The 11,159-nt window shown below is 41.9% G+C and overlaps 1 protein-coding gene across 1 annotated transcript; it reads right to left on the bottom strand.

The window, feature by feature from the left end:
* Positions 1-450: 450 nt before the first annotated feature.
* On the bottom strand, positions 451-5,655 carry LOC111237177 (leucine-rich repeat-containing protein 15-like). Its single transcript, XM_022766162.1, has 5 exons — positions 5,615-5,655; positions 2,340-2,531; positions 2,010-2,194; positions 1,663-1,919; positions 451-616 (listed from the first exon to the last, which is right to left on the bottom strand). The coding sequence occupies exons 1-5, from the start codon at positions 5,628-5,630 to the stop codon at positions 451-453; spliced, it is 816 nt and encodes a 271-aa protein (XP_022621883.1). The 5' UTR covers positions 5,631-5,655.
* Positions 5,656-11,159: the final 5,504 nt, after the last annotated feature.

The following is an 11,159-nucleotide window of genomic DNA, read 5'->3' as shown; positions in this document are numbered from 1 at the left end:
GTCGCACTGCCACGGGTTGTCATGGAGGTACAGCTTCTTCAGGACTAGGAGGGGTCGAAGAACAAAGGTTATTTCTAAAGATAAATCGTGCAGGCACCAGTGAACAATGCAGTCATCTCTGCCTCTATCATTATGAGTCACTCCTTTTGTTCATGTGAAAACGGGAAAGTGAAAAGGCCACCTGCTGGCGTTAGACTTACTAGGCATATGGGTGAACATGTTTCCATCCACCGTCCTCAGGCGGTTTCCACTGAGAGCCAGCTGAGAAAGCTTGGGCATGTTCCTGAACACATCAGGTGGCAGGTTCTCCAGCTTGTTGTTCCTCAGGTACAGTTCCTAGTTCAATACTCAGCACATTTATTTTTGTGGTATTCACAATCTTCCTTCTGGGCAAAATAATAATAATAATTTACCAAAATTAACTATAAATACATCTTATCTTTTACTAAATTAAGGCTGAAGTGAGACTGACTGACTGACAACACACTGTGTTACCTGCAGGTTGTCCAGGCCATCCAGAGCTGGTGGGCTCAGTGTGGACAGAAGGTTGTTGTCTAGAACCAGCATCTCCAGAGATCGCAGCAGCCTGAAAGCTCCAGCAGGAACAGTCTTCACACTGGATTTGGAGAGAGAGTCCAAAATCTTTTAATCAAACTAAATGATATTGTAGTACACGTGTGTGTTGTAGGTGTTTGCATGTCTTTCTATGGTCGCGGGACAAAGTTTGATTTGACACCATCCTTGTGAGGACATGTTGGGAGAGTGAGGACATTTTGGTCCTCACAACTTTTGACGGTAAAACTTGGTTTCAGGGTTAAGGTTATGTTTAGGTTAGTGTTCTGGCGGGCCAAATATTATTCCTGGCAGGCCAGTTTTGGCCCGCAGGCCGCCAGTTGTCAACCACTGGGCTAAGGAATGCATTGTGTCCTCACAATTAACATAAGACAAGCATATGTGTGTGTGTGTGTGTGTGTGTGTGTGTGAGTATGGATATGTGTGGGTGGATGGGTTTTCTGTGTGAAAATTATAGAGGGGAGAGAGAACAAGAGAGGGCAGACATTGTCAACAGAAGGAATAAAAAAATAAAGAAAATAGGACAAAGAAGCGAAGTGGATCTGAAGGGTGTTGGGTTCGGACCTCTGTCCCTCTTTCCAAGCCACACATGTAATAAAGTGAGCTTTTTCATGTAACCAGTATAAAGACGTCCGCTCTTAGTTACTAACTTGAAATTTCAAAGCTCTTCAGACTTGCAATGCCTAGCTGCCCTTGTTGTCTTTGGATTGATTGGACAGTCACTGTTTGGAGGAGGGGTTTCGCGAACAATGAACTGGCTAATTGACTCAACCAATGATCCATGTATAGTGTGAAGTCCTTTTTTGCACAGATCTCAGATCTCAGAACTGTTGAGCAGCTAATAGAGTTTCAGTCTTCCTGGTAAAGGCGTCAAAGTTTTTATCTTATATCTATCTTTATCTCAGTTTTGCTTTTTAGTCCCTGGTTTTAAAATTGAGAGGAGCCTTGTGACCATCAGTGACTCTTCCCCGACAATGCATGGTTTAGAAGTGAGATTCTAACTTGAAGTACCTACACTATGAAGTCAGTTTTGTAATTGCTAGATGTAGATGTGGTACATTCACATAAAAGGGCGTATGTTCCTGTGACCTGTTATTGTCCAAGTTGAGAAACATGAGCTGCCTGAGCCCAGTGAAGGCCTTTGGAGAGATCCTCTCGATGCGATTGAGGGAAAGGTCCAGAACCTTGAGGGCGATCAGAGGCTTGAAGGCGTTAGACGGGAGCGAGGTCAACGCGTTGAGAGGCAGGTCGAGATCTGACAGGTTCCTCAAGCCAGCAAACATCTCAGCTTTGAGGGTGCCGATCTGGTTCTGTCCCAGCATGAGGAAGCGAAGGTTCAGGAGGTCCTTCAGACGTGGAAGAAGAAACACTTTTCTGATCAGATTATTGCAGTGGGAACACTGTACATGTAACCTATTCCTCTTACAACCTTTTACCTGGAATGCCTTTGGTGGAAGGTTGGTGATACGGTTGCTGTACAGATTGAGAAGCATCAGCTGCTTTGCACCAGAGAAAGCTTTGGGGTGGATGGACTTGATGGCGTTTCGTTCCAGGTTGATACTCTCAATCTTCGGGATCGATGTCAGAGCGTTGGCCTTCAGGTCTGTGATACCATTCTCACCTTCACACACACCAGAGGGGAAGTTGGTTACCGATGCAATCATGTCCCACACGACCCTTATGTTTGCTTAAATGTCAGATAAATTATCACATCTTGAACATTGAAACAATCTTATGGTTGATTTTATTAACTGAAAAGTACTCACCAAGTTTGAGGATCCAAGCATCGGGGGGCAGATCGGAGGGGAAATCTTGAAGTCCCTTCTTGTGACAGTTGACCTCTGACTTTTCTACGTCGGGCATCTTGGAGCATTTGCAGACGTCAGGACAGCTCTCCACAGTCTGTGCCCCCCATAGGATCACCAGCAACAACCACTGTAGGTACTGCATCTCCCTCCCTGCAGGAGGGTGAGCGTGAAGAGAGAGAGAGCTTTGAATTTTTCTACCATTTTAATATATTTTATAGATATTATAGTTGATTTGTGATCCTTGTGTTTCAGCAAACATTCCAACAAATTTACCCGCTTTTTCATGGGAATGTTTTTTTTTAGCATGCATGAGCTTGTGTGTCTCTGTATTTGTGTTCCAAAGACTCGTATGTACTGAAATACATAACCTCGTCCATTATTTATATCTAAATGCTAAGCTCCAACCTTGAAATGCCATTATTATGGTAATATGACTGGATCAATAATTCATATAGAGCGTTGTCCTCCAATTACTTTCCATGCTAAAATGGCAGCTGACAGTCCAGCTTTTTTTTTTCTTAGAATACAACAATGTTAAAGTATTACATAACAAGTAAAATCCCTCTATTCGAAATGCTTGTTAAAGGTGACATTTACTTACATTTATTTGTCTAACATTCAGTGTTCCTCAACAAATACAATCTGTGAATCACTGGGGTCTAACAAATATGTTGAGTGCATTTCCTTCCACAACAGAACATTTACAAAGCCCACTGTGCATTCTTTTTACATCCATATTTGCAATATATATCATATACATATACATATATATATCAGCAGTCTTCTTCTGCTCTGCACTGTGTTGGACATTTGCTGGTGTGTTACTGCCACCAACTGTTGATCAGAGACTATCCTTTAAAAAAACGAGCCCATACGTCGTTTGTGTATGAAGTTTAAAAAAAGAAAAAGTAAAGAAGACCTATATGGTTTTTCAGGTCCGAGGACTTGTTGGGACAGTCTCTGAGGAACAGGAGTAAAAACAAAAAATACAAAACAATATTTTGTTATTTTCATTTCTTGATTACATTTCTTGTTGTAATACAATGAAAACTGACCTGAGCATCAAATGTGTTCACTTCAGTTATGTTTGAGTTGTCATATCCAGCCATTAAAGAGGCAGAGTTCTTAATTACAAGCCAGTGACACGCTGTGCATCATCATCATCATCATCATCATCATCATCATCATCATCATCATCATCAGATCAGGGGCAGAGAATTTAATAAAAAATAAAAATAAAATGATTATTATTTGATAGGCTGTATTAAATTCATTTAGCATTTTCAACATATCAAACAGGTTAGAATGAGTATGAAGAATAAATTGATAACTATTATTTGTGATATTTGTTTATTTATTTAAAACGATTATGAACGTACTTCAAAACTGTTTGAGTTACTGCTTTTTCTAGCTTCGTGCATGCTTTGGTGTAGTGTCGCCTCTCTAGCTCTTTTCTCGGGTTGTTTTCCCCTCCCTCGTGTGTTTTGTTTGTCCCCAGTTGGCACTCTGTGTCTGTCTGTGTGTATGTGTGTCTGTCTAGCTGGGCGTGGCTTCCTGATTTCCAGCTCCCGCCAGTTCTCAAGCACACCTGTTCTTCACTTGCCAATCAACTCCGCACCGCCGCAGCAGCGTTTGAGGCCCAGCTCACCTCTTTGTCCTCTGCCAGATCAGTCCAGTCAGATTGTGTGGTGTTATCTACGGCCGACCTCAGGCCTCCCTGTGTTTTCCTGTGCTTCAAGTCCAAATCCCTGTAACCTTCCTGCCCTGCCTCGCTCAGCCCAGTTTTGTTTTTTAACCTGTTTGGATTTTTGTTTGCCTGCTCTGCTCTGTGGATTCCTGTGTTTGCCTCCGCCATTACCTTCCAGCAAGCCTGCAGCTCTGCCCCCCTCCAACATCTTCAACGAAAACCCCCATAACTCAGCTCTAGCTACTATAGTTTAGTTTTCATAAAAGCCATAAAAAGAACCCCTTTATGGACAGTATAGCAGCTACATCACCGCTAACTGGCTAACATGGGTATAGCTACTTACTACAGACACTCACTGCCTGTCTGTATACGTAGAGTCACATAAAATAGTTTTAATCTAATAAGGAGGGATGTTTCTTGACTACACATATTCTAGTATTTACATTTTACAACGAAACGGATGGCAGACAGAAGATAAATAGAGTGACACCACTTCCTGGATGCAACAGTCTATAACACCCGCCAACATAAGAGCGTTGTGTCAGAACAGAAACTGAGAAAGGCAGTGAATGAAAAATACAGATCAGGAGAATATTCTAATTAACAGTAGTACTCTTATGTTTTTATTGGGACTTTTGCCTTTTTTAAGGTCAACATTGTTTTTGGTTTCAAAACATTTTGATTTCATTATGATTACATTTTTTTTTTATTCTTGGGAGATTTTGTTGAATTATCTTGAAACTATTGAAACTGTTATTTTGACAGCAGCTGAAATGCCTGCATGCAATAGATTTTACTCGCTTGCCAATGCAAACAGTGACAGTGAGTCAGCTGCAGAAACCACACAGATTTGTTAAAAGTGGAAAGAGAATATGTTGAAAGTCGCAGGGTCAAATGATTCTGTGTCGTTACTTTCAGGAAGAAATGTGACTTTTCAGTAATCGTGAAAAACCCCAGTTTTGTTGAGAAAAGCCTAATAAATTCCCAGAAAGATATACTTTGAAAATTATAGGACAACCTTCAACCTTCAACAGATATATCTATAAAAAGTTATTATGTCTAAGAACATTTAACAGCCTGTTAAGAGCTGAGGAAGCCAAAAGCAGGCTCATAATGTCAGGCAAAGAAAGATATAAAATAGATGAGAAAACTGACCTCAGTGCAGAATTCAGTCCATGAATAACTGGAAGTTACTTAAATATGATTAAAGTCAGAAACGTGTAAAAATATGCAACCAAAAAGAAAATAAAGTAGTGCTTCTTAAATCATTTGCACAAAGGAATGTGGAAAATCAGAACATGTGTCTGCAGTTAATCCCATTTCAAAACAAACCAGGTTGTGAAACAAAGAGCAGCTTTTCACCAGCACAAACCTGGTGAATTACCTTGTTATCTTTTCAAACAACTGAACTAGTTGAAGTGCATTTGATTTCTCCCGCTCGACATGAAAGCTGATCCAAATAGAAGAAGAAAAATCAAAACGTGAGACAGATGAAGCTCATTTGAAAGCAGTCGGGCTGTTTATCCTCCTGCTGAGTGCCACTTACCTGAACGCGCTGTCATCACCCCTTCAAAACAACGCTCCAGATGTCTGCCCACTTTGTTTTCACCTCTCACTCAGATCGGGTTCAGTTTTTCCCCTTTAAAGCGTCAGTTACTCTTTCTTGTGAGTACCAGCCGCCAGTCAGAGACAGTTATCCCTGGTGTCTGCAGCCTCACTGTCACTGAGCTTTAAAAACTGATTTTGTAGATACACAACTTTTACTTTTAATTCATTTTCACATCAGAAGAAGCACTGCAGAGTTGTCAGCTCCCACTGAGCTCGGAAAACTATGCAAGATACGAAGCAGGCTGTCAAACCTGACATGAAAGCAGCTATACAACACTGGCCAGGGTGGTGGTGGTGCTGGTGGTGGTGGTGGTGGTGGTGTGGGGGCACAGCCTCAGCAGACAGTGAAGGCAGGGTGTGAAACTCCCAGAGCTGCAAGTTCTGCAATGTCACAGAGCCCAGAGAAATGTGGCATCCACAGATTATGGCACCGATCCATGTTACACTGCCAGGTCCAGTGTGTGCATGTGTGTGTGTGTGTGTGTGTGTGTGTGTGTGTGTGTGTTGCTTTGATTCTGTCCTCTTGAGAGCCATTTGGAGATTCAGAGTGAGGACATTCTTGCAAACTGAGTCTATAAAAAGACGATGGGTTTAAAGGAATGGATCAACATTTTGGAAAATACTCTTAATCACTTTAGAGGAGAAGATTGATACCACTCTCATATCTGTATGCTCAATATGGAGCAACAACCAGCAGCCAGTTAGCACAGCATTTACTGAGCTTTGGGGGAGAATGCTTTGGTTCCTTAGTGTGCACGGCTATCTCCCTTTGTACTGTTCATTTCTGTTAAACAGACCAAGGTTGGGATTAGTTTCCTTTGTACCAACTTCATACTTTCTGTGGGATAATGTTGTATTTGCATCTTTACTACAAAATGCATTGGGCTTAACTGTTAATAAAGAAGCAGGTTTTCCTTTCGTATAGCGGCCCTTAAGAAAACACATGCAAACAGACAAAACACAAGCAAATTCAGAAAATATCTTCATTCATCTTCAATTCTGACAACACATGTGCTGCAGATACTCACAACACAACGCACCAGCATGGGTGTATTATAATTCTTCCATGCACATTTGTTGTTTATTGCTTTTATCTTCAAAAGTCACAAAGCGCTGAACAACAAGCGTGTGTGTCAGCTGGGTTCGTCATTTTCTTTCAGAGCCTCAGTTCGCCTCTAACACATTCACACATTCAGATTCAAAAAGCTGGGACAGCGTGAATGAGACCTGGTTTGGCCGCCCTGTGCCTCACTGCCGAGCCGGACAAACCCCGAGCAGCGTGTCCCAGGTTCGTCTCCGGGCCAGATCATTAACTGCATGTCCTTCCCCAGCACTTCCTCTCTCTCTCTCTGTGTTTCCTTTGTCTCCACAAAACGCCCCGAAAAACCAACTTAAACTGTCAAGTAGGAGCAGAGTATGTAAACTACTCACTCACCACGACACGCCCCCAGAACCACAGATTCATGAGAGGCCGGACACTGCCAACCCCTTTGTATCCGTATGCGTGAACACACTGTAGCACCAAAGCGACTTGGTCGGGGAGAGTTTTCAAATCAACTTAATATGTGACAGCGGATGAAAAGGGACGGTGATGTGAAGTAGTGAAAACATCGTGTTGAGAGAAAACATTGCGAGGGGGAAATGCCTTTTGTTGTGAAGAAATATGTTTCAGTAAAAGTGAGAAAGTAAACACAGTAAACTCTGAAGTGTTATGGTCCTCTGCTGCTAAAAGACAATATGGGAAAGTAGAAATTAGCAATATGTTAGATATCTGTGTATCTTATAGGCTAAATATTCTGTTGAAATCTATTAAAATAAACATCCAGCTGATTGGGTGAGCGTGACATCATGACGTGGTGCAGAGTGGCGTGTAATGATTTCTAAAACGGATAGTTCCAGTCCTTTATTACGGCTGGCTGAGCTGCTTTCGAAAGCCATTGTCGCACACTCACACAACACACACCTGTGTCCGTATCACTGCCCCAAACATACAGTTTCAAAATGTCAGATTCTGTTGAGTCCTTGCAGGTGAACCTCTTGCCACATATTTGTAAAGCTGCTGGCACCGAGACAATCTGGCCGCTGTAGAGGCCAGAGAACTCGTGTCATGTCATACATGTGAATCGGCCCCTCCACTTTTACTGGCGCCCGGCCTACAACGAGGGAAGTAAGAGTAAAACACCGTCGTACCACTAAGTCTGTGTGTTGCTTGGCAACGGTCCTGCTAAATGTACATTGTTGGCGGAAGAATTATTACTTGTTATTAATAAATTATTGCATTTTTTGATGCCTTGTGTTTATTTTATGAAACATTCTCAGGTATGTTTTGTAATTAGCCACATGAGGCCAGGGTTTAGGTTTTTGGAGCAACTAAGTGGGTTTTAACAACTCTGTCGTGTCGTGCCTAACAACACCTCTTGGGCCTTTTTGCTTTAATAAAGGCCTCATGACTTTCTATCATTACACATCACAGAGACCCCAGAGGGAAAGAATGAAAGTTGGCTGTTTCCTTCAGTGTGGTTTAACATCAATGAACAACACAGTTTCATTTTATTCTACATTATTCTCCACAATGTTTCCACAGTTTCATCACTGTTAAACATTTTATATTATCAGTTAATGTGTTTAAACTGCCAGAAATGTTTGGTGCATGACTGAGATTCTTTCCACTGGGCGTTCCAGATCTTTTCAGTGATATTCTGCAATGCCTGCAATGAAAGCCTGCAATGAAAATGAAAGTTTACCAAAAATCTCGAACGTGATTTTATTTTGCTCACAGTTTCTCAAACTGTTTGGGACTTGTTGCTCTTACAACATCTTCATATTTATTTTAAACCAGATTCAAAGAACCAAAAAAATCCAGACTCATGTCAAATTGTCAACATGCGGCTCAATCCGGACTAAAAAACACCAAAATTACAAACTTAAAGCAATGTAAAGGTGCAGAGATCTGCAGAGTGAACTGTTGATTCACAGTGGGATCTGCAGTACTAACAACCTAGCATTACAGCGAGTCATTCTGTGATAACATCAATAATATCTATAATAAAATAAATATAATTTAATAATTGAATGCCTGTTCAGTACGTGTCTGCACAGAGATTCTGTTAAGCACTGCTCTAGGAAAACCATCAGGACCATTCGTTAGTAAGATTTATGGATTCAATTTAAAAAAAAAAAGAAGAAAAAAAGATAGCTGGACAAATGTGATATTTTCAGATAGTACTGTATGTGCAGGTAGTTTGCCCGTCTTTCTCTGTGGCAGTTGGTGAGCCACATTATTCCACTGCTGTGTGGCAGCAGCTGCATGTGGAAGTGGGTCAGTACAGTAATTCCTTATGAGAGGAGAGAGCAGAGAGCTGCCAAACATGTCGCTGTCTGTTACACAGCAATGAAGAAAGGAGAATGGAGAGGAGAGAGAGAGAGAGAGGAGGAGATGAGGCAAAAACAGAGAGACTCCGACAAGGAGAAGGAGAAAGAAAGACGGAAAGAGAAAGAAAAAGGAAGAAGAAATTGGGTGAAAACAATGTTGGAGCAGAAGGGTGGAGATTAGGAGGCAAGAGAGCAGGCGAGAGAGGGAGTGGGAGGAGAAAGAAAGGGATCAGAGTGAAAGACGAAACAGTGGGAGAATGAGACTTTAAAAGGACGGAGAGGAATAAACAGTGCGAAAGACTGATAGATTAAGAAAGCAAGAATAAATGGAGCAGTGGAGGAGAGCACGGGCCAAAACGGTGCAGCACGACATCGGGATTAATCGAGACGTGCCGGGGAAAAGAGGCGGCAGATAGACAGCTGTGCTGACTGGACTGATTCTTTTGTCAGAGCAAGAGGGAGATGAAAGATCCTTTTTCAAACCTTGCCAGCACACACACACACACACACACACACACACACACACACATATACACACACACACACACACACATATACACACACAGTGGGCAAGCCATCTGGAAGAGTGTCATCAGCCAGCCTTCGCAGAGATAGGGAGGGAGACGGGGAGTAGATAAGAAGTGAGACAGAGAGGTGAAGCCTCAATTATACTCCCCAGTGAACACACACACAGACAGACAACTGCGGACACCACGGACATGTAGTTGTTCTTATCACACTACTCTCAAGTCTGCTTGGAGTCCATTTGGAGGCCGCATGCAGTTGGTGCCCCTGCAGAAAGTATTAGGGACGGGAGAGTAGCTTCTGTGTGTGTGGTTGTGTGTGTGTGTGTGTGCGTGTGTGTGTGTGTGTGTGCGCGCACATGAATGATGCCCAGGTGACAACAACAAGACAAAAAATCACATTTGTCTGTAATGGATATGGAGATATTATTGCATGAGTTTAACATGCATGCAACTTGCAGAATTAAGTTTTAAATGATGGCGAATTGCTAATAACAGTAAGAATACAAAACGTACATATTCAAACAATAAGACAAGTAGTGATTGAAATTGAAGCATTTCAGGGGCAGAGATGTTTAATTTGAAGAGGGAGATCTGTTGTTCTGCTCAGAAATATCTTATAATGGTGCGACCTGAAAATCATGTGGGGTTAGAGGAGAAGTCAGAGGATTACCAAAGTCATTAGGTTTCATCCTCTAGTGACAATGAATGTCTAAATTTAATGGCAATACATCCAGTATTTTTGTGGACCACCATACACCCAACATGCCGCATGGCCAAAAGCAATTTAAGTACAAACACACATACACACACTGCGGTTTATTTTGAGTCAATCCCACATTCAGCGTTCTGCTGTTGGAAGTAAAGTAATCTGTGCATTTCCTGCAAACAGGAGACTTTTGTTCCCTGACTTCAGCCTCCCCAAAGGCAACATAAGTCCCCTGTTAAATCTGCACCAAGCCCGAGGACAAGCGCTGCCTGAAGGACAAACTCGGGGAAAAGATGACTCACTTGAATTTCATACTACTACTAATCAGGGGTTGAGGGTACGAGGACACGTTCCACACATGCACACTAGAAAATATGAAGTGGACCTCCTGACAACAAGAAGCACTGCTTTGTTTATTTGTACATCTGCCTGAACAAGAGAATAGTGTGTAGACACAGAGTCCTTGCAGACCCTCTTGAACTCGGGCAGATGACAATATGTTACATCACACCTAGTGGACATGTGGACGGGCAAAACGAGAGTTTGTCTTAAGGAGCTGGAAGGACAAGCATCTCCAGAACGAAACAATGAGATGGACATAACATTGGATAGCAATGTAAACACTGATCAGAGCTGGAGGATGCCTTTAGATCCAGGAAGTTGCAGCAACATACAACAATATATAGATATACACCGTTACAAGCAAAAGCTGTGCACTGAAAATGTTAGCACCATGTAAATTTATCAAACATAGAAACAGGCTACTCATAATTCAGACAAGTGCCTCCTGTGACTGTAAAACTGGTATATATTATATTATTGAATTATTATTACTGATACATGATTAATCAGCAGCATTTTATCATTATAGTTGGTCA

The sequence above is a fragment of the Seriola dumerili genome, unplaced genomic scaffold (assembly GCF_002260705.1).
Source record: "Seriola dumerili isolate Sdu_G_001 unplaced genomic scaffold, Sdu_1.0 BDQW01000025.1, whole genome shotgun sequence".
Lineage (NCBI taxonomy): Eukaryota > Metazoa > Chordata > Actinopteri > Carangiformes > Carangidae > Seriola > Seriola dumerili.
Note: the sequence above shows the minus strand (reverse complement) of the source record. Positions and strands in the feature narration are given on the sequence as shown.

Excerpts from the sequence above, each read along its gene's own strand:
- LOC111237177 (XM_022766162.1), bottom strand. Across the intron at positions 2,195-2,339 it reads TGCTTGGATCCTCAAACTTG|GTGAGAATGGTATCACAGAC; the intron begins GTGAGTACTTTT and ends GTGTGTGTGAAG. Across the intron at positions 617-1,662 it reads CTCAACTTGGACAATAACAG|TGTGAAGACTGTTCCTGCTG; the intron begins GTCACAGGAACA and ends CTCCAAATCCAG.